Consider the following 25245-nt stretch of genomic DNA (forward strand, 5'->3'; position numbering starts at 1 on the left):
GAACACATAAATAAAACACTGAAAGTCTCAAGTTCGGATGCAAAAACATAAAAACATTAAGCCTGCGCGAATATACACTGTGTTAAATATATTTCCACAGGTGTCATTTTTAGTAAGGTTTGATGCAATAAAGTGTCAGAAAACATGACATTGGGAACTATATATGCTATCTTATTAGATCATACTTGGGGTTGGCATTTCATGCTACATATTAGCTTTTAGGTAAAAGCGAAGATGAACTTGCTGAGCTACTAACAAGTATGCTATTTAGTCTAGCATATAGATCAGACATCAAACTCAGCAAGTCCAAACTCATGATAACTGATTGAGAAGAACAGATCCAGCTCACAGGTCGATGAAAGGAATTGGAAGTCGTGCATTCCTTCATCTGTCTTGGGTCAACCACCTGCAGCACCGGAAGCTGTGAAGACGATATAAGAAGACGGATCACACTAGGGCGAGTGGTTATGAAGCAGTTCATCAAGATCTGGCAGAGCAGAGCAATAACAAATAGCACAAAGGTCCGGCTAGTTGCAACACTTGTGTTTTCTGCTTCTTTTATGGTTGCAAAACATGGACACTCAAGGCCAGATACAAACAGCCCATTGATGCGTTTGAGCTTTTGTCCTGGCACAGGATGCTACGCACAAAATGGACCGAAAGAATAACAAATGTGTCCATTATTGAACAACTCAATATCCCCAGATGCCTTTCTTTTCAAGTCACCAAAAAAATTCTCCAGTTCTTTAGCCATATTGTGAGAAGAGATGGAGAAAATCTAGAGAAAATAGTCTTGCAAGGAAAGATCAAGGGCATGAGACCAAGAGGAAGAGCAGTGAGCAGATGGACAGATCAAATCAAGATGATCTCCAGTCTACCTCTTCAGCAGGCACTAAGAGAAGCTGGCAACCGTCCGGGATGGAGATACTTGGTTCATGGGGTCACGACACTTAGCAATGAGCACAATGACTTATGATGATGAAGATGATGACTAGCTGATATTGAAAAGGAAAGGAGATACTGTCAATAAAATTTTAAGAGAGCTGTGCACCATGACTTTTACTGGTAAATGTCACTGGCTTCTACAGTGTGGAAACCATGATCCACACCTGTGGTAAATTGGAAAAATGGGAAAGGTAGATATTTTTTGTGTGTTCCAATCTTCTTCCATTTTGTGTAAACAAATCTAGTCTCTCTGAGTTCTTGGTGTGGTCATTAAAATTCTGAATTAGTATCAGTAGAATTTTGAGCTTACATTTATAGAAGAGAGACTGCAGAGTCCACAGGTAATGATGAGTGAACTTCAACTGTTAGAGAATTGTTCCATCAGTGGAAGGTATTATACATAATATCAACAGGGAAAACATTACAATCGGAAAATTACTGAGGTTCCCAGTCTACCACTGTAAGACAATTCTCAAGTAGCAATCACATGCACAATTAGTTTACCTATCCTTTGTTTTCAGATCTGACTAAATGTGTATGGAATTCCTCACAACATATCAATATCAGACCTGATTCATTCCTAACTCTGGCCCAATTTTTTATGGAAACATTTAAGTCCGCTTGCAATTCATAGGCCTGTCAAATGATCTTAATTGTATGTTCATGGCACGCAAAAATATATGTTTGGATCATTACATCAATATTCCAGTTTTTTTGCAATAGTTACAAGAAACAAAATTAAGAGTGACATTTTGGAAACCTTGCACTTATCTGCGTATTTTCCATACAACTGTGGAAGAAACATTATGGAGAAAATGTAGGTTGTATTACTCTATGAATATTTAATTATTCTACGATTTCTTTCTATCAGTGATTCAGTGTTTGCCGACAAGCAGATGGAGACTGTGCCAAAAGAGGGCCACTTCGCACAGTGGTACAATTCAGGGTTGTACATCAAGCAGTTTCAATAGTTCATGTTGGTGGCTGAAATTTAACATATGGGTTTCAACTGATGTTAACTAGCTAGGAATGGGATGGACACACACACACACACACACACACACACACACACACACACACACACACACACACACACACACAGTAGGTTTTGACAGAAGTGTGACTATTCCCATATTAAACCAATTCAAATGTCAGATTAACATCTTTAACTTAATACACTGGCCAGTCTGGGAGCAGTTTTAAGGCAGTTTCCAACACCCATTTCAACTCTGTCTCATAAAAAAACCACACACACACAATTTGTAAACCTATCTGTACAGTGAATACTGTATGTAATGAATATTTAGGTGAAACAGGGTTCATTTTAATCCAGTTGCAAAAAGTAGTAGTCACTCTTACATATAAAACAAACGACATTATCTTATGTGATGACAGATTATCATTTCATTATTGAAAGGGAATTGAAAGTAAAATAACTGTCCTACAATGATAGCATATGCTGCCTAATAAACTGAGTTTACATTGGTAGAATGATGGGACTATACAAAGCGACCGAGACAGGGGAAGTCACCATACGCAACTGTCCAGCACCACCCGTGGAAGCTCTTCAGGTAAGAAATCAATAATTATTAGAGCAGCCACACCAACAGGAACTGCTGGCAGGCAGTATTGGAGTTACAAGTAGTAGTCATACAAACAGACAACTGGAAAGGGCTGTCACCAGAAAATGTGTTAATACAAAGGGTCACTTTGTTCTGAGGAATCTGAAAGAGAAACTGTCACTGTTACTGAGCACTGCCTTCATGTATGACTGGGGATGTTATAAGCATGCACGTCGCCTGTGGTGCAGTAGTTGGGTAAAACTTTAGAAAGATTCCACTTAAGTTGAGCATCAGGCCTCGACTTAAGAACAGAACCTTAATCTGTCACTCAATTACACACGAGATAGAAACTGAAGCTGCATGCGAGTTTGACTGGGCAAGACTCAGTGTCAGGGACGGGCATAAAATGGTAACTGGCTCCTCCTATCACTCACCAGACTCATCTCCTGATGTTACTGGAAACTTTAGAGATAACCTCAGTTTACTTGTATGGAAGTTCCTAATCATACTGTTATCATAGGTGGAGACTTTGGAGATTAAATTCAAAGTTATCAGTGTGGAGATTTTAATCATCCATCAATGAACTGGGAAAATTATTGTTTCATTAGTGGTGGATGTGATAAGGTATCCTGTGAAACATAACTAAGTGACTTCAATGAAAACTACCTAGAACATGCAGTTTGGAACCCCACTCATGATGTAAATATATTTGATCTAATGGCAACAAATAGACCTGACCTCTTTGAGGATGTTCACATAGAAACTGGTATCAGCGACCCTGATGTGACTGTGGAAGCAATGATTACTGAAGTGCTTAGGTAAATAAAACAAGCAAAAAGATATATATGTTCAGTAAACTAGATAAAAAGTCATTAGTGTCATATCTCAACGAGGAACTTAAAACTTTCAGCAGAAGACAGAGGCATGTACAGGAACTGTGGCTCAAGTTTAAAAGAACAGTTCATAATGGAAGGGACCTTATAAGGTAGACAGTCACTGTAAACAAACTTCTAAAGAAAGATAGCCTACTACATAATAGATGAAAAATAAACCATATAACTCTAGACAGAATGAAACACATTTGGGTGTCAAGGAAGCAGTGAGTGAAACCTTGAATGACTACATAGCACAATACTGTCAAATGATCTTTCATAAAACCCAAAGAAATTCTGGTTGTACATAAAGACTGTTAGTGGCACCAAAGTTAGTGACCAGTCGCTAGCAAGTGAGACAGGAATTGAAATATATGGTAGCAAAGCAAAAGCTGAAATGCTTAACTCTGTTTTCAAATCTGCCTTAGAATTGCTGTACCACTAAAATGATGAGTGTTAGAATCAGTGGTGCTGAGAGACAGCTGAAACAGTTAAAACTGAACAAAGCTCTGGGGCTTGTAATACAAGTATATCAAAATCCACCTATCAGTAGTAAGAACTGAATTTATGATGCACGAACTTACAACACTTAAAATCAATGAATAAAAATGCTAAACTGCTAGTGAAGCTTTCCACTCAGAGCTCATTGATTTACTCTTCCCAAAACTTTAGGGACAAGGTCTGACATTTAATAGTATCCTAAAATTTTTTACATGGTCTTCATCAGTGTGGATGGGGGACAGAGCTCCAGCCAAACCGAGGTCCCTCTTATGTCCACATATACACATTTAGTTAAAACATACTGCATCAAAAGTGGTATACTACAAGCACCACATAATGACAGATCTTCCTGCTGAAGGAGGGAACTATATCAATGGACAAGTGTCCCATTATTTGCATGGTGAGCATCACTTCCATCAGTCTGGTTGGCATTAGGTCTGCCATGCCTGGGTGATCAATTTGATTGACCACTGAATGAGATTTTCACTCTGCAGCAGAGTGTGCACTGATATGAAACTTCCTGGCAGATTAAAACTGTGTCCTGGACCGAGACTCGAACTTGGGACCTTTGCCTTTCGCAGGCAAGTGCTCTACCATTTGAGCTACCCAAGCACAACGGTCCAGCATACAGTTTTAATCTGCCAGGAAGTTTCGTATCAGCGCACACTCCGCTGCAGGGTGAAAATCTCATTCTGGAAACATCCCCCGAGGCTGTGACTAAGCCATGTCTCCGCAATATCCTTTCTTCCAGGAGTGCTACTTCTGCAAGGTTAGCATGAGAGCTTCTGTAAAGTTTGGAAGGTAGGAGACGAGTTACTGGCAGAAGTAGGGCTGTGAGGACGGGGTGCGAGTCGTGCTTGGGTAGCTCAGTTGGTAGAGCACTTGCCTGTGAAAGGCAAAGGTCCAGAGTTCAAGTCTCGGTCCGGCACACAGTTTTAATCTGATTGACCACTGTTTGTTTACCACTTTGAACTATTTTTTCTCCCACTAATGTGTGTCTCTTCTATCAGACAATGAGGTGATAGTGTGCTGGGGGCCTGCACACTGATTTACACCACTTCTACATCTTTATTTGGCCACTTCATTTGTTGCATCATTTCCCTGTATCCCCAGGTGTCCCAGTACCCAGTAACCCCACCGAGCCTTCATTTTGCATCTCATGTAGGATGGTATGGATGGTTTGAATAACATTCTCTCTACTGGGCAGATTTGTTGTACGGCACTGAGTCAAAGCAGATTAGAAACTTTCTGCTGTGATGATTTCATTCCTACTCCAGTGCCTTCTGGACTCTGTATATTTCTGGATCATAATTTGCTAACTATTTCTGAAGGTGAACTGTTAAAACCGTATCAGGAATAACTGCTGAACGGCTGATTGCATTCCCCTGCTTCGACCTACTCATATTATGTGACCATAAAATCTTAGTAAATTCTTAAAACAAAAGAGAAACTTTTGAAAACGTTATCTTGATTTCAATATTTGCAATTTTTCAAGCTTAAAAAACATCAGCTCTTTGGGCCTCTGAACGCAACAAGGCAGCAGCTTTTACCATCCTTGGCTGCTTATGCTGAGGACTGATGCATGAAACAGTCTTTAGCACACAGCCTGAACAGCTGGAATGCACGTGGCCGATCACTGTACTGTAAAGAAGTGTCTACACTGCTAATTGTCATAAGTTCTCTGTAAATGGTTACAGTGATAGTATAGAAACAGGAGAACATGAAGGGCATCTGTTAGAAGAAAAAATTGCTTGATTTCTAATCATCACATGTGGAACATTGAAAATAGGATAGCGTAAAGAAGAAAAATACGAGAAAGTAAAATTACATACTAATCACTTAAGTATATACGGGCACAACTAAATTCTGTATGCCGGAGGGGGGGGGGGGGGGGGGGGGGGGGGGGGGGGGGGAGAGACGGGGTGGCGGGAGAAAGAGGGGGGAGAGACATAGATATTTGGAGGGAGGGCTGCAGAATGCTGCTTTTCTGGTATTGCTGGTGTGGTAAATATAATTAAGAACAAAAATCTCAGTCACCAACAAAAAGAACATGTGCAAAGTCTGTAAGTTATGAACAATTAACCACATACACAGATTATGCCAGTCAACTTCTCACCTCGGCTTCCATACCATGATGGATTTCCAATGAAATCTTTCACATCGTTGAGTATTCTTTCTGCTATTCCAGTATCTAGAACTACAGAACTCAGCGGTCTCTTTTTCCGTGGATGCCCAAACTGCCGCCACTCAGCTCCCATAGCAGTGTACATAATAGTTTTCCCTTCATGCTGTCTGAGAGCCATCTGCCTAGCTGGACAAAAACTGGATTAAGGAAATTGCACATTAATGAAACATTTGTTATCTCACCAAGAAATACGTACTCCATGATGTGGACTACACAACAGACTATAGTATACAAACTTTTTCAGAGACATAATGCTGGCTGTACAGTATATTTACTGTAATATATAATTTATCAGCTATCAATAAGCTTATTAATATCAGCCCTCCTCCTGCCTTTTGCTTTTTTAATAAAGGGTGTATATTTATAATAGCCACTCAAAACACGCGATCTAGTGTACTGAATTTGGTTACACTGAAGCCGTCAAACTTAAGTCTTAAATACTGTCATTCTCCTTTGGTTAACTTTTTGAAATTAAACTTGTGGTGACAGGGTGATTTATGGCACATACATATGAAATTGTTAGACACACTACGGGAAAAGAAAGAAAAAGTGTGTGTGTGTGTGTGTGTGTGTGTGTGTGTGTGTGTGTGTGTGGGGGGGGGGGGGGGGGGGGGGGGAGTGATTATTGGGTACATAAGCACAACTACGTAATGTACAAAACACAGGCTATGCACCCACTAATAATGCCACACCTCCCCTCTGTGTGATGTGGGTCTCAATAATTTCACAGTATTAATATTTTTGAAAGTGATGACAAGAACGTCTCCGCCCAAAAACCTCTTATTCCATATTTCCACGGAAGTCATGATACTCTGCTAAAATAAGGATGACTGTACCATGTCCCAGTAACTGTATAAGTTTTATAATTGATTAGGTGACTTGATACAATTACAGGGCAAAGCTGATTGGTTGTACAATATTTTCAACAACTGCCACATAGCAACATTTCTGATAAAGACATGTGTGTTCAGCACATAATCTAATCAATACTTGTAATTTTAAAAATGTATGACTATTGGGAGTAATGGCAGGGTATCATCTGAGAATCACTACAGAATTTCATTACTCTTCAACAACTCACAATCAAACTGCAACCTTCCAACCTAACTTGGACCTCAGGCTACGTTACAGATTAGTCAGTCACCACAACCTGGTCTGTTCCAAAATCTAATATAGACATTAAAAAAATATTGTCAGTGTTCGCTTTCTGCCTGTGCATGTATGTCACTGCCCCCTCCTCTCCCCCCCCCCCCCCCCCCCCACCCCAAATCAATAATTCAAAAAACCATGGAAATCTATCACTGTCAGCCACATAATTTAAATGACACCATTCTTATTCAATAATTTTCTGGGAACTACTTTTGAACCAATGCAACAGGTTTTTCACTCCTAAGGAAAAGCCATCCAAACATGAAAGAAATTATTTTGAAGATAGGAGTGTCTATACATCTAGCAAAAGCCACTAGCAGATAAAACACTTGTTTACAGAAAAAGAATGTCCTGGTGCACCTGCTCTCCATATTTAGTGACCTTTGGGGACACGATTGAGAACCATTTCTTCATTTTACAAAGTTTTGCAGTCTAAGAATAACATGCCATCTAACTCACAAACAGAAAGTTTATGTTCTGAAGTTTGATGGAAAGCATGTTTTTGGTATAAAGTAAAAATTTAACATGAGCAATATGGCTAAGTTACATTGGGTGAGAGTAGATACCTGGCCAGCTAGCAATACTGGGTATCAGCTTTCAATTGTGAACCATAACTGCTGCTGGGGAAAACAGTTGTCATCTACAGAACTGTGATGACACTGAGACATGGTAGTAGAGAGACCTACAAAACCACTTTACATGATTGTCTATCAAAATCAAGGGAAGTGGCCACATCAAACCCACTGCAATGCAACTGTCAAAGGTCTTTTCTCATTGGCTCTACTATACGGTGACAATATACTGTACCAAAAGTGGCATTAATGTATACGTGTCTTTACTCTTGATGTACATCCTTATGTAAAAAAGGATGGTATGTATTCTGTTGTAAGTGAAAATATCTTAACAATCAAATTTTGAGGAGGGTTAGTAACAAAAATATGACAATCATCAACATGATATTGAAATAAACTGCTGAATGATGTGCCCCTCTTCATTTCTGCATGCCATTACATACATGCTGCGCTGCCCATGCATGCTGTCAATCCAGCTTCCATAAGAACATCATTTTCACCTTTTCTAAATTCTAAGAATCTGTCAACTAATTTCCATGGTACATCTTCAACTTATTCACCTGGATAAGTGTTCCACTGAAACAAATATTAATTCCGTTAGTCTTAACTGTATCTTCCAATCCAGTCTGCTCCCTGATAAATTTGACTGTTTTCCTGTCTCCCTTGACATAACAGAAATCTTTATAAAGCTCACTGAGAAATCCTCACTTTAAAATGATTTGTGCATTAATACCCAACACCTCACTGCAGTAGGTCAAAACTGGTAATATGCACTGATTACACGATTTAATTTCAGCTCAGAAGCATAGTTTTAAATCCCCTGTTAAATTTACCACAACAACTCTAGGCTTTATTTCTTTTGACATCCAAATTATTGGTCTCAATGAAATAACTCAGTAACTGGTTAAACATTTTTTTATTAATTTGTACTATTTTTTGTTTGATCATAGTACACTATTTTTGTCTTTTCCTAACTGACTTTCAAGCCCCTACTTTCAAATTTGTTCTATTAAGTTCCTGTAAAATTTATCTGCACTACAAGCAAATACACTGCCATGAGCATATTGCACGTTGTTCAGCAATGTTGCATTAAGATATATCCTTTAGGTTGCACAGTTTCAGAACCTGAAAATTTTCTCTGATAAAAGCTTTGGAGTTATGGTATCTCCTTGCCAGACTATCTGTTCTCATAGAGTCCACTGGAAATTGTAGCATTTGTGTGTATTTGGGTGAACTTATGTGTTTGTTATATAGTGGTTTATACCACTAACAAAGACATATTGGTGTGTGACAAGTACCTGAAAGTTGACATGTGAGAAGAGGATATTTTGGAGCACACTCTTGTAAATTTTTATATCAGGAAAAGTTGTTGGATGTGGCGTTATCTGTAAAAGGTGGTTGTGTATGTTGTTTGTTTGATGTATCTGGCATTGCAGTTAACAGTCATATGTCGATGGAGGAGATGACATGCTGAGTACCATAACTTCACTTCAGTGTTAGACTGTGTTGGTGGGACATATTGGAAGCAAATGATGAGGAAAACCTATCAAAAGTATTAAAATGGCTCCTTCCCATAGCAGCAATGTTTTTATGTAGTGCTACTACAAAGAAAATTTGTGAACCTGGCCAAAACGTGTAGGCTGACTATCGGCAATAATGTTTATTTAGCTTGTTATTTTTGGTATTGCTCATTCATGTGGTTTTGTACCCACAAAACAGGTGTCAGTGATGATCCAGTTATCGACCGATTGGGATGGTGAGAAAGGGAAGTGCTATATTTTTACCTGTTTCCTTTTTTAACTGTTTATTTAGAAATAAATATTTTTTATCTCTTAACATAATTTTAATTTCTTTTGTTGTAGGAAGGTAGGTATGGCTGTTGGAAGGGCTATTATTTGGCTGCGGCGGCAGTGGTAATGGTGGTTCTAGTGGTGGTGGGTTGGTTGGTTCAGGAGAGGAGATCAAACAGCGAGGTTATCGGTCCCATCAGATTAGGGAAGGATGGGGAAGGAAGTTGGGCATGATCTTTCAAAGGAACCATACCGGCATTTGTCGGAAACAATTTAGGGAAATTGTGGAAAATCTAAATCAGGATGGCGGGATGCAGGTCTGAATGGTCGTGGTGGTGGTGGTGGTGGTGGTGGTGTGGGGGGGGGAGGGGGGCAACAACAGTGTTAGTATGGGTTGCTGTTTGGAAGAAAGTTATGGTTAGATATATTTTTTGGTTGTATTCATTTTTGCTATTGTTTACTTTGTATACTGAATAGTGTTTTTATTAACCGTCTTTCCCAATAGTCTAGATTTATGGCACATTTTTTTACAGAAAAGTATCCTGTAAGGATGTGTTTTGGATTTTTATTATAACTATATTGATGTATGTTTAGTGAATGTAATGGATTTAACTTCAATTAAATAGGTAAACTGACATTAAAGATATAATCATATTGGCATGTTATTTGGTTTCTTTGAGAATATTGTTTGTTTCTGGCATTATGGAAGTGTCTGCTTCCACCCACCTGCTTTGACCCACAATGTCATCCACATGGCGGAAGTGCCTACTTTCAACATATTCAAAATGGCAATGATGTAGTCACTACATACACATGTCACCAAACCTCAACAAAAATAAAAATGACAAAAGAATGCCTCACCCTAAGAATAAAAATGAAACGAACAGGACAACCACAGGAAACGGTGTTTATGGCAGGGACAAACTAAACTATACAAAACACTGCACCATCCCAAAACAAATATTGATACTACAGCCCAGGGTACCAAAAAAACCAACATTTCATTTGTAATTCCAGAAAGTAGAATCTACTATAAAAAAAAAAAGTACAAACGTCGCAAACCTATGTAGCTCACAAAACAGCTCCAAAACCACAACCCCAACAACTCAAAAATCCAAAACCCCCATATTCTTTAGATTAATCAAAACAAAAACAAATACCATAAACACAAAACAGACAAAGCATCACAATTACTATAGAATAAAATAAAAACCAAAATTACTTACCAACAAAAGCCTGCAACAAAATCACCTAGGTTGGCCAACAAATGCAATAAACCCATGTTACCATAGTGATAACCAAGATGCAAATGAACCCAAGACCACATCAACATCTACCACCAGAGGGCGCCATCAAATACAACATGAGATTCATAAACATGAACAAATTCAAGAAGTGCAACAGTGACATCTCACACTACAACACCATTACATCACAGGTCAAAGCAGACAGGTGGAGTGGAATGGAATGCTTCCAATGACCCTAGTTTCCCTTCCAATAGCTGGCGGGTACTGTGGCATGTATTTCAAACACATAGAGTTAAGCAAATATAATGATACCAGTCTTATGTCTCAATTCACTTGCTGTGTTTTGAATGTTGCTGATTCATGTTTGGTTGCCATTGTGAAATTATTCTTCTACATATAGACCAAGTGCAAATAATGATACCAGTCATATGTCATAATAGGCTTTCATGTTTAGGATATTATTGTTTTTGTGGCTGATGACTACTGGGAATACATTTTGCTATACACACCTAAAATGAATAAGTGAAGTGAAACATGGCATGTAACACTATTGTGAAAAGGAAATTTGTTACTTACCATATAGCGAAGATGCTGAGTCACAGAAGGCACAACAAAAAGATTGTCACAGATATAGCTTTCGGCCAGTAATGTCTTCGCCAAACATAGATGACAAACACACATACACACTCATGTATACACAACTCACTCTCTCTCTCTCTCTCTCTCTCTCTCTCTCTCTCTCTCTCTCTCTCACACACACACACACACACACACACACAACTTTCCACAAAAAGCCTAATGACACTAACGGGACAAGTGTGGGAAATGGGGGGGGGGGGGGGGGGGGGGTGTTTGGGTGGAGACAAACTAAATATAAACAAATATATCTAAAAACAAAGACGATGTAACTTACCAAACGAAAGCTTTGGCATGTTGATAGACACACAAAACTCAGGCTTTCGCAAGCCACAGTTGCTTCATCAGGAAAGAGGGAAGGAGAGGGAAAGACGACAGGATGTGAGTTTTAAGGGGGAGGGTAAGGAGTCATTTTAATCCCGGGAGCGGAATGACTAACCTTAGGGGGAACAAAAGGACAGGTATACACTCGGGCACTCTCCGTCCCTCTTTCCTGTTGAAGCAACTGTGGGTTGCGAAAGCTTGAATTTTGTGTGTGTGTTTGTGTGTCTATCAACATACCAATGCTTTCATTTGGTAAGTTACATCATCTTCGTTTTTAGACATATTTTTCCCATGTGGAATATTTCCCTCTATTATATAAATATAAACAAATTTAGACACAAAATATTCAACCAAAAGAAAGACCCGACCCGACCCACCCATACCTCAACCCCCCCCAAATCAACCCAACCTCCCCCCTCACCCCAAAATAGAAAACCCACAAACAAAAACCAAATGCAACATTTAAAAAATCGCAATCACACTCTACAACTCAACAAAAACTTCAAAAAAATATATGTCCACAACTAAAACACAAACCAACAGCCCCCCCTTCACAAACACGAAATAAACCACCCACCCCACCCCGAGTCGAAGCCAGCCACCCACCTACTCAGACCACCCTAACCAACCACTTTCAGCCTATACATTTTACTGACAGCTGTTAAGAAAACCCAAAAAACACAATAGCCCTCAGGGACACTCTTCCGCCAACAGTACTCATCTAAATGAGACTGAAGGCTGGAAGAGCGCCTCTTCCCCCTCCCAAGAACTGACTTAACAGCCCCCCACATCCCCTGAAACTACTGTGGACCCCAGTTCTATGTACTCCTCAATCAACCCTACTAATTCGGCCTCAGACCTCCCTTCCACAACCCTAAAAAAACATTCAGAACACCCACCCCTGGAACAACAGCCCCCCCCCCCCCCCGAGACTAACCACAGACTTACTCCTCCCATACTTCCTTTTTCCAAACTGTGACTCATCCACCTGCACAACAACCCCATGCCCCCCCCCCCCCCCCAGCTTACCCCTGTACTTAATGAACTCTGAACACACTTCATGGCAAAAAGAAAACCAATCAAGCACACTCCTCTCACTCACACCAGTCTGATGCGCACAAAAACTGTGTGGGGATCTATAACAAAAGTAATAAGTCACCAGTACACTCTCGCGCATGCCCCTACCTAGACTTCTCGAACCAGGTACCGCGCCACATATAACTGTCCCTGGTCCGAGATGCCGGAACTTTAGCCAACTTCATTTCTTCGCCACAAATATAGCAGTTGACAACCTCGGCAATTAAACCGAAAAGCCGCAAACCGATTAAATTTAATAAAAATACCACACAATGTACGGTGAACACACAAAACCACAAAATCGTTAACTCACTGAAACGAATTCCACTACAAACACACTCTAACAATACTGGATAATGAGCAACAGCAAACTGAACCCATTACACCACACAAACGAAAACCCTGAACATACCACCAGAGGGAACAACAAACCACAACACGACGACATCTACAAACACGGCACACTCACAAACCAAACTCCGTGCCGTCATGACATCACACACCACAACACCCTTACGTCACGGGTATCAGACACTTCTGTCGATCCATTTTCATTTTCACAATATTGTTACACTCGATCCTGAATTTTCCATTGCTTGAAATAAGACATGAACAACAACTAAGGACAAATGCTACAGGCAATGCGCTGTGAATCTATAGTGGGGCTGGAGAGAGATTTACTAGCAAGCATAAACTAATCATGGAGGATTTTAGTACCGTAATTATCACAATTCACTACTGCAAAACAAACTACATATTTTTAAAAATTAAGAACCTAACTTTATATAGGCTACGCAATATGATAGGTTAAACTAATATGGGTTCCTACATTAGGTGATACATCAGTGAATGCTTTTGCTCTAATACTAGGATTAGGGAACCACAGAAAGAATATCACCAGAGCTATAAACAATATAACAATGACAAGGTTTTTTCTAATTTTAACACAGAAATTGACCAAGAAAGAAAACATGCATTTTTACTAACATGTTGGAAAATGTATTGCATAGGCCTATGTCTATATAATGAAACTTATGCAGTTAATATTCATCAGGTTACCCTCCACTCAGAGGTTGTTGCATGCAGTGACCGTTATTTTGATTAGTAAATATAGATTTCAGCGATCAGTCGTCCTTTGGAATCTTTATTGGCAGATCTAAATTTCGACTAGCAACTAGCCATTCTCAATCCACTATCTTTTTTTCAATGCATGTAATGCCTGTCTGGCTTTGTACACAGTTCATGGAATACTCAACTGCGATTCCATGAACTGTGTACAAAGCCAACCAACAGGCATTACATGCATTTGGGGGGGGGGGGGGGGGGGGGGGGAAGGATAGTGCCTTGAGAATGGCTAGTTGCTAGCCGAAATCTAGATCTGCCAATAAATATTCCAATGACTGATAGCTGCAATCTATTATTTAAAAGTTAATATTCACTTTAATACAATTGTAAAAATTATCTGTTTTCTAATTTTACTTACAACTTTGATACATGAACTTAGTGTATGAAGGCATGAGCAGGTATATATTTGTACATAAAGATTCTACGTATTACCTGAACCATATGACTAATTTGAACATAAAAAATGTTACTGGATCCTTAAGACTCACCGTCTTCCAGAATACTGAAGAACATTCCTTTATTTTTTCCAAATGCTGTGAGTGTAACTGTTTCCCAAGGTACGCCCATATGCAGGTCAAGAGTTTGTTGCTCTCTTGTTCTTTCTACTCTGATCCAGTTTCCTTGGTATCTAACAGAAACAAGGCAAGGAAATAAAGCAATGAATTGTGTGTATCCATCAGATCAGCGAAACAAAACAAAAATCAAAAGTACGCCTAATAAACTCGCATTATGTGAATAATAAGTAATGGTATTGCCAACAAATGAAAAAAAAATCTCAGTGCTCTGATTTCTGCATAGGAAATGCCTCTGTTGTTGGTGATTTATTAGGTATCTACAAAGTAAGAATCTGAAGTTAACCTGTTTCTTTACTGAACTTGCCTGTCCACTGGCAGATCTTGGACGATATATTTAGTCACTTACATGTGCCATCGATCATCTAATGATGTTAAACGTGTCACTTTAGGGTGCAAGCTTCTGAACTCACCTGAATAAATGTGTTCCAACGCTGGGTATAAAATCGTACTTGGTTCTAACCTGACCTGTATCTTTTTGTTCGAAACTAGTTTCCACACTTAAATGTTGGGTTTGTCTAGCGCCTTTTTCTGTTATCCACTGGAGCAGCCACTGGTAACTTTTATCGCGACACGGAACTTCCAATGTTATCATATAATGACGCCGAAATAAAATCATACCTCCCTGAAGCACCTTTCTTAGTACCGCTGCACCTGCTCCCACCCCAAACAAACCGAAACCAGCCCCAAAATATGGGTTATCGGATAACCCTGACAACAACTCTGTGAAAGTCATGTTCAGAACTTCTTCAGATTCAAATATTTCACAAAAACACGTTCCCAACAAGTAAAACACCACGCATCAAAATCTTAACCTATACCTCACTGGCTCACTCATCACTAGAAACAAGCTTCGGCTATCGATGTCGATTGTCGACAACTAGAAACCTTACCGGTCCACTGGAGTTCCTGATATTTCTTACAACTCCCTTTGTTAAAAAGTATCAAAATTTATTTCTGTTCACTATTGGTACCATAAATCATGGCTTAATATATTGCTTGTACTATATGCTCGACATTTAGACTATTATATGCAAGTAGAAACTGAGCGTCAGATTTTAAACATCACAGAACGGGAAAATACAAATTCATAAGTCACGGACGATACAAAGTGTAATAAAACATTTCTCTAAAAATTATCTACAACTGATGCTTCCGAGAGCTACCCGTCGTGGAAACAGACAGAAAAAGAACGGATTATATTGTGGATGTTCTCTTAGAAATTTAAGTCAGTGGCCATAATGTAGCTGCAGCAACAATGATCGCCAAGATAAAAGGAAAATTTGACGTTCTGCCGACGATGAGATCATTTGGGTGGAACTCGAAGCGGGGAAGTGAGTCAACTATGCGTGCCCTTTTCAGTGGAACCATCCCGCCTTTGCCTCAAGCAATTTAGGAAACCCACGGAAAACGTAAGCCTGGCTGGGTATACTTGTATTTGTAACGTCGTCTTCTCAAGTGGCAGGCTGGCTCACTTGGTGTCACCAATAATTAAAGAGCTACAAAACAACCAAAAAACTAAAACATACTCTCAGTTAAATGGAGAAGTCATTTAATTTGGTCATAGAACGTATAGAGAAACTATGTGTCATATTGAAGGCAACAGTTGATGATGCTCTCGCAAAATATATTCTAATACAATAATTAAAGACCGTAGAGAAGCTGTTAGTACAAAAACAGTATCAGGAGTTTCTTAATGAACAACGCTCACTGCACAATTGGTACACAACAAAGCACTCATCCACGGACGTTATTTGAAACACTCTTCATTGCCGGAAGGACCATGTGTGAAGTCTTCAATAAATAATAAAGCAGTAAACGTCGCGGGGTCTTTTCAAAACACGTAAGAGGTATTGGTTGTACGTGAGAGCTGCCAGTGGAGAAAAAATAGATAGCCTAGAAATTGAAGTAAAGCAAATGACGGTTTAACGTCGACTAGGTCATCAGAGGCACAAAATTGCCCCGAACTGGACAAGGACAGAGAAGGAAAGCAATCACGTGTATACGTGAAATTCACCCTAGAAAAACATACAGCTTTGCAATCACCTTTACAGATTTAGGAAAACCAAAAAAACCTTAATCTGGTTGGTGCAATGGGTATTTGGATTGCCTTTTGCAAGTGCAGTGCTGTAACAGTTTCATCGCCTAACCTGGTACAAAAATTAATGCCCGGACTTTTGTTGAGGAATCACTGATCGATATAAATACTTGCAGAAAATAACACGAAATACTGAATTCCTTTTTTGAAATCAAGAAGTGCTCCATTATTAAATTCTTAAACATTGCTGAGATGAATAGCATAGTATTCAGTACTAAAGGTGTCCGCCTCTGTAGCGTAGCCATAGCGTTTCCGCCTACCACGCAAGGGGCCTGGGTTAGATTCTCAGCACTAGACTGAGTGTTGTGTGTCCTCCATCATCATTGACCCGCAAGTCTCCGAAGTGGCGTCAACTAAAGAGGATTTGGAATACGGCGGCCGAAATCCTCCACTTCGGACCTCCCGGCCAGAAATGCCATAAAATCATTTCATTTCAGTACTAATGGTGTTGAAAAACAGCTGAAATTATGAAAGTTCAACTCGTCCCCAGTGCCCTTCATAATCCTTGTCAGGTTCTATACGTAATTTGTTAGTCATTAAAATCCTTTCTTGAGTGTAGTTTATCAAATGTCTCTTGAGGAGAAATTTATTTCTTCTGACTGGAAAGAAAATGTGGCAGATCTATCGACTTACTACCCCATATTGCTCATCTCTGTTTAAAGCAGAGTTCTAGCACATATTCTAAGTTTCATCTGGAAGAAACTAACTTATTACATGGCAACCAAAAATGGACTATGTAAGAATTATTTACAGTGTTCATTCTTTACAGACGAATGGAAAAACTAGTAGAAGCCGACCTCGAGGAAGATCAGTTTGGATTCTGTAGAAACACTGGAACACGTGAGGCAATACTGACCCTACGACTTATCTTAGAAGAAAGGTTAAGGAAAGGCGAACCTACGTTTCTAGCATTTGTAGACTTAGAGAAAGCTTTTGACAATGCTGACTGGAATATTCTCTTTCAAATTCTAAAAGTGGCAGGGGTAAAATACAGGGAGCGAAAGGCTATTTACAATTTGTACAGAAACCAGATGGCAGTTATGAGAGTCGAGGGACATGAAAGGGAAGCAACGGTTGGGAATGGAATAAGATATGGTTGTAGCCTCTCCCTGATGTTATTCAATCTGTATATTGGGCAAGCAGTAAAGGAAACAAAAGAAAAATTCGGAGTAGGTATTAAAATACATGGAGAAGAAATAAAAACTTTGAGGTTCGCTGATGACATTGTAATTCAGTCAGAGACAGCAAAGGACTTGGAAGAGCAGTTGAATGGAATGGACAATGTCTTGAAACGAGGGTATAAGAAGAACTCCAACAAAAGCAAAACGAGGATAATGGAATGTAGTCGAATTAAGTCGGGTGATGCTGAGGGAATTAGATTAGGAAATGAAACACTTAAAGTAGTAAAGGAGTTTTGCTATTTGGGGGCAAAATAACTGATGATGGTCGAAGTAGAGAGGATATAAAATGTAGACTAGCAATGGCAAAGAAAGCGTTTCTGAAGAAGAGAAAGTTGTTAACATCGAGTATAGATTTAAGTGTCAGGAAGTCATTTATGAAAGTATTTGTATGGAGTGTAGCCATGTATCGAAGTGAAACATGGACAATAAATAGTTTGAACAAGAAGAGAATAGAAACTTTTGAGATGTGGTGCTACAGAAGAATGTTGAAGATAAGGTGGGTAGATCACGTAACTAATGAGGTGGTGTTGAATAGGATTGGGGAGAAGAGAAGTTTGTGGCACAACTTGACTAGAAGAAGGGATCGGTTGGTAGGACATGTTCTGAGGCATCAAGGGATAACAAATTTAGCATTGGAGGGCAGTGTGGAGGGTAAAAATCGTAGAGGGAGACCAAGAGATGAATACACAAAGCAGATTCAGAAGGATGTAGGTTGCAGTAGGTACTGGGAGATGAAGAAGCTTGCACAGGATAGAGTAGCATGGAGAGCTGCATCAAACCAGTCTCAGGACTGAAGACCGCAACAACAACAAGAATTAATTATGTGAACCCAAGTCACGATTCTTGCAGATGATATCTTCAGCAACATTGATATAGGTAACTAGGTAAATGTAGTTTCCCTAGGCTTTGGTAAGCTTTTAATTTAATACATCACAAGTGCCCAGTATTACACTGTCAAATTTCTTTGTCAGAGATTTGATCAAAGATGTGACCAAATATCCCATCAAATATATTTGACAAAGATCTTTGACATAGCGCTAGAAGGGGTATTACACTGTCATAAAATTTTTCGACAAAGTTCAAGATGGCTGACAACAACTTGTTATTAACCACAACAGTTGCACGTACCGCAATTGCATTGTGTGCACATACGGAAAAGAAGTGTGGGGGAAAAAAAGGAACCATACATACGAGGTTGACAGTCTTAAAATTCCTGGGATTACAACTTGATAGTAAATTCAGTTGGGAGGAGCACACCACAGAACTGCAGAATCGCCTCAACAAATCTGTATTTGCAATTCAAGTGTTAGCAGACATAGGCAATGTAAAAATGAAAAAGCTTGCATACTTTGCCTACTTTCATTCCATAACATCATATGGGATACTATTTTCGAGTAAATCCTCAAGTCAAACAAAAGTTTTCAGAGTCCAAAAGCGTGTAATACGTACTATTTGTGGAATAAATTCATGGACGTCCTGCAGAAACCTCTTCAAAGAACTGGGAATACTAACTACTGCCTCTCAGTATATTTACTCCTGAATGAAATTTGTCCTAAATAATATATCTCTTTTTCCAACAAACAACTCAGTTCATACATACAATACCAGAACAAAAATGATCTGCACTAGGACATAAAAGGACTTCTTTAGTTGAAAAAGGGGTCCAATACTGCGGAACACTCAACTTCAATAATTTGGCAAACATAAAAAATTTAGTTACAAATAAAGATCATTTTAGAAGGAGCCTGAAAAACTTACCAATGGTCAACTCCTTCTACTCCATTGACGAAATTTCTAATAGAAACAAATGATGCATTTATTCATACTATTAGTATTGTTATTTCAGGTTTAAAAAAATTGACATGTTACACATCCACGAGGATCTCCTCAGCACGGATCTATGAAATGAAAAACTAATCCAATCTGGGTGAAGCCATGGTTTTACGACGACACGATAAAAGCATTCAACAAAACTTGCTATGTGAGCTTACAGTGGAAGACATCAAGTCGTACATCAGTTACTTGAGTATGGATAAGCATACCTTTCTGTATGTGCTCAGTGAAGTGTATCCTCATATCACAAAGCACAATATTCACTTAAGAGCTGCTACATCTTCAGAAGACATGCTCAGTGTAACACTTCGATTCCTTGCTACAGGAGGTTTGGTTTAGGTTAGGTTAGGTCAGGTCAAGTCAGGTCAGGTCAGGTCAGGTCAGGTCTTAATCTATTTTTGTATTCGGGGTGCTTCCCATTGTAAAACTCCTCATCAGCTCCATAAGTCAGGTCAGGTCAGGTCTTAATCTATTTTTGTATTCAGGGTTCTTCCCATTGTAAAACTCCTCATCAGCTCCATACATCTCTATTAATTTTATAGTTGTCGGCGTACACCAATTGTATTTACCGTCAATGTTTATAAAACCACTACAGATGACAGAACGCTGCAGCGATGCTAGCGCTCCATGTGGAAACATGTCACATTGCAGTGAACAGAAGACAAGCAATTTCTTTGATCAAATCTACAGCGAGGCCCTAGATTTGATCAAATATTGTATGACATTTGACAAAGCCCCTATTACACCATCAAATATCTTTGACAAAGATATTGGACAAAGAAATTTGATAGTGTAATACCGGCCTAAGGAACATCTAACCAGGATTGTGATTGAGTTGAAAATTTCTTGATGGCAGAATGCAGAATGTATAATGAAGCCAACTACAACTACATGGCAGTAGCTCACATGCCCCAGTGAAGTGTGATGGGACCATTACTATTCATTTTATGCAGTATTGTAATTATACTATAAAGTGTCACATTGGATGAGTGAGTGAAGGTTTTAATGGTGATTTAACTTGTATATGTCTTGATTAAAAGCAGTAAAGGTTAACAAATAAATCAATAACTATTTATTTGGATACCAGGCATTACCCTGTTAATCACTTAGTTAAACATTCCATAAATCATTTGTTTGATATTAATCATAATTATATATATATATATATATATATATATATATATATATATATCACTCAAATTATCTGTAGAATACTTAATAAGTGAGTCACCCTGTACCCTGGAGTCCAGCTAAGTAATCATTGATTTATTTATTAACCTTTACAGCTTTTAATCTGGACACATATAGACTAAATCACCATTAAAAACTTCGCTGACACATCCAGTATGACACTTGCTCCTTTCTCATATAATTACAATACTGCATATATATATATATATATATATATATATATATATATATATATATATATACAGCAAATTGGTTTAGATAAAATTTGTGGGTGGCATAGAGGATCATGCACAGTTACTAATGGCAGTGACCTTGAACGTAAGTTTCCAGATGATGTGGAGGTTTAAGTGATTTTTTAAATTGTACCTTTAACATTTGATTTCTGATTTGAAAAGAGCAATAAATTTGACATATAAAATGATACATTAATCAAGACCATGGCAAGGTTCAGTGAAGGTCAAATAAGAAGATATGTTTTTAGTCCTAGTAGAAATTAACTCGGAATAGAGGAGGGGTACAGCAAAATACTGTGTTACATACAAATTCGAAGGGGGCATCTCGAGGAATGAGAGCCAAGTGGATCCACTTTACGACTTTTAAGTCAATATTCTGCAATATATTAATGTTTGTTCTGTCTCACAAGTGTCAAAATCATATTTATACATTGTTGTGTAGTCGTTTTTGCCAACAGACATTTTAATTAAAACTTAAAATTCAGATCTGTCTTTGCTCTTTCCCAGTCTGACATGACAAATAGGGGTTCCCATGAAACAAAACTTTTGTATGATCTTCACTAATTGTCTCTGAGATCATAGTTATTGGTAATGATATGTGACCCCTTATGCCCTTTCCAGTTTGTATCTAACACTGTATCTTGCTGTATATCTCCTCTATGCAAAGTTAATCCCTACTAGAACTAAAAACATATTTGCTTATTTGACCTTCATTCAATCTTGCAATGGCCTTGAATAATGTATGATGTTTTACATAAAATTTATTGCTAGTTTCAAATCTTAAATCAAATATTAGGGTTCCTATTCAAGAAAATCACTTTAACCTCCACAACACCTTGAAAATAATGTTAGAACTAGCAATATGTGACCCTCTTTGCCACCCACAACTTTTATCTAAAACATTTTCCTGTATCTCATCTATATCCCAAATTATTCTCTATTAATGATTAAAATGGTCCACTCTCTAACTACAGGGTGGTTAGAAACAGTCTGAAAAGCTTGTAAGATTGTTGTAGGGGAGATTGTATTGAGAAATAAATGTTGAGGAAAAAATTAGGTATGTTTCGCCATTTCTGAGTTATTTAGCATCGAAATTAGCCAATCAGGTTGTAGTGCAGACAAATTCAAGTGGACCTCCAGAGAAAGTGTTGCCAAATTTGTTCTTCATTTGGTTTTTTCAAACTGAACAAATGCAGCTTTGCTCATCTAACTTAAATTTACCACTAAAAGTGCACATTTTAACTGGTAATGAGCATTTGACCAAGTGGTAACTCACAGATCCACAGATGCCTGTACATCATTGAATTTTAAAGCATTCAAGTGTCTGAATTTGAGGGTGCCCTGATTGGCTACCTTCAGTGCTAAACAACACTGAAATGGTGCAACATATCGACTTTTGTTCTTAACAATTATTCCTCAGCACAACCCCCCAACAACATCCTCACAAATTTTGCAGGCTGTTTCTGATCACCCTGCACATGAAATTATAATATGGAATAGCAATTACTAGAAATATATTATTTTAGTCTAGATTTGAAATTCCTTTTTTTATAAACTGACAAATGATTTTTGTGTCCACATATTGGATCCTTTCCCGAGTTACTGTCAGATTTAATAATGAATACTGTAATAATGGTAATTTTTCATTCTCGCCAGGTAGCTGTGTACACCACTACTCTCATCAAGTACTTACAAATTATGTACAATCAATTTCATCAAGAAATGTACATATTATGTATGAGCAATTAAAATGTCTATCTCTCTGAAAAAGCATCTCCATGTTAATTGTAAACGAACATAACATAGTATTCTTACTTATCACTTGTGTTCAATCTTTTGAAATGATAGGATATGCATAAAAGTATACCATAATGCATTAATAAGGGGATATTAGTTTGCTTGTTTCTAAAAGTAGTGACTTAATGGAGAGCGAAACTTTCTGAACCTAGTAGTTGATTGAGCATCTTAGTGATATGTTTCTTCCAGCTGAAGGTTTCATCATCAGTATGTACATGCAAAAATTTGTAACATTCTACCTCACTTACTGACACCTGTTCATGTGCTACATTAACTGTTGGTGTATAATATTTGTTGCACAGAGCTGAATATGGTGTTTTTTTAATTAAGAGAGAGTCCATTCTGAAAGAACCACTTAATAATTCTTTGAATTCTTAACAATTTGTTCTGTCACATGCTTTTAACAGGATTAATATTGTAATGGTGATCAATAACTTAAACTGATGAATAACAGAACATTTCAATGTATGAAAGTATCTGAAATTAAAGCCAAATTGAATTTGAGCTTCCTATTTATTGCAAAGCGAAGTATTATATGAAATTCATTTACTCAAATGTATATAAATCTAAGTAAGTCAAGTTTCGAAAATCGTAAAATAAAAGTAGGGTTTGGTCTAGAAATATGAGATTCAACATATACACATATGTCCTTTGTTCGGATGCATTTGTAAATAGTTGATCGATCTCATTCACTTAAGTCGTCTATGTCTCAGGTAGAGATCTTACTGCTTTATCATGAATGTGTTACCTGAAAGATAACAAGTGATGATGCTCTGATGTTGACACACATCACTCATCGCTTTTTCTGTGACATCTATGAGAGCTGAAGGAAATTGTAAGTACTGCGAATCTGCAAACTTCGTAGATAAATGATTGCAGACATCTGAAGCTAAGTCGTATTGCGTTTAATGAAGACATCTGCTCATGATTTGGGAGACTAACAATACCAGTCAGATAGCAGAAATGGAGTAATAACACCATGAGTAACAACAGCAGAGATAAAATGGTAAGATGACGAAAAATAAGAATAATAAGAAATATACACCTTCTTCACAGTATTTCAGCTCCTTTTCTTTTCGGTTTGGCTCTCTCTTAGTTTGTAATGAGTCTTAAAGACTGATTTTCATGCTAATTGGAGGAGAATGGTTGAGTTTCCCCAGAAACCATCAATGCTAGAACTTGCTTCTCATCTCACGTTATTGCTCACACATTCTTTGATGTGTTTCAATCCTTTGTCTATATTGCAAAGATCTCTTGTAGAAGAGATTAAATTAACATACTTTTGAGTTCTACACATCCCAGGGAATCGTGATTATTTACCAGCGGCTTCAGTTGCAGCACAAGCTCTGTGCATTTCAAACACCTTAGTTTTTATATACTTTTGTTTGGAACGAAGCAACAACTTGTTTTTACTTGAATTTAATGCTTTTAATTATTTTGTTTGTTATTATAATTTAATGCTTTTAATTATTTTGTTTGTTATTATCTTTGCTAGCAATATGTTCATATGTAGCTTTCATGAGTAGTTATGGCTCAAGATTGGGTTGATTTCAGGGACTTGATTGAAGTGTTTCATGCTGTTCACAGATGACTAAAAGGTATGTTGGTAACCATCGACCAACTTCATATGGCCATTGAGAATTGAGCCAGTGGTGGAGTAAAGATTGATTCACGTTAGACATCAATGTACCACCACGTCATGTCATGTCATCTTGCCATCATGTGAGCATCATGTCAGGGTGTATTCACACTTGATGTCACATCATTTCACATCAATTTGCTTATATCCAGTACTGAATGGTCAAAGAGAAGTTACAAGATATAATCTATTGCAAAATAAATCGGATTATACTGTCAGAATTGAGGAACTAGAAATGATAAAATTTATTAATGCTAAAAGCAAATTTAGTAACATATGTTCTTGATCAATTTTGAGTGGTAAAGTGTTAAAAACTGAAATAACATTTGAAAACTTCGAAATGTATCAGATAGCGGAAATATATACATACAAACACACCAAACAATATTTATAATAGAATAAATAGAACTTGTTTACCTTATGTATTGCGTTTTTTCCTTGTGTAACTAATACCAAATTGAACAAATGTAATTTTCTCCTTCATTAAAAATGTTGTTGTTGTTGTTGTCTTCAGTCCTGAGACTGGTTTGATGCAGCTCTCCATGCTAACCTATCCAGTGCAAGCTCCTTCATCTCCCAGTACCTACTGCAACCTACATCCTTCTGAATCTGCTTGGTGTATTCATCTCTTGGTCTCCCTCTACGATTTTTACCCTCCAGACTGCCCTCCAATGCTAAATTTGTGATCCCTTGATGTTTCAGGACATGTCCTACCA

General features: G+C 38.1%; 1 protein-coding gene across 1 annotated transcript in view; it reads right to left on the bottom strand.

Annotated features, from left to right (window-relative positions):
• The window catches only part of LOC126334571 (mitochondrial chaperone BCS1), a 38987-nt gene extending 23554 nt beyond the window's left edge, over positions 1–15433 (bottom strand). The window contains exons 1-3 of the mRNA XM_049996954.1: positions 14971–15433; positions 14474–14613; positions 5997–6191 (exon numbers count right to left, since the gene is read on the bottom strand). Coding sequence (XP_049852911.1) covers positions 5997–6191; positions 14474–14613; positions 14971–15293 — 658 coding nt within the window. The 5' untranslated portion in view covers positions 15294–15433. The remainder of the gene's footprint in view (positions 1–5996; positions 6192–14473; positions 14614–14970) is intronic.
• Between the last annotated feature and the right edge of the window lie 9812 nt (positions 15434–25245).

The sequence above is a fragment of the Schistocerca gregaria genome, chromosome 2 (genome assembly GCF_023897955.1).
Source record: "Schistocerca gregaria isolate iqSchGreg1 chromosome 2, iqSchGreg1.2, whole genome shotgun sequence".
In the NCBI taxonomy this organism is placed as follows: Eukaryota; Metazoa; Arthropoda; class Insecta; order Orthoptera; family Acrididae; genus Schistocerca; species Schistocerca gregaria.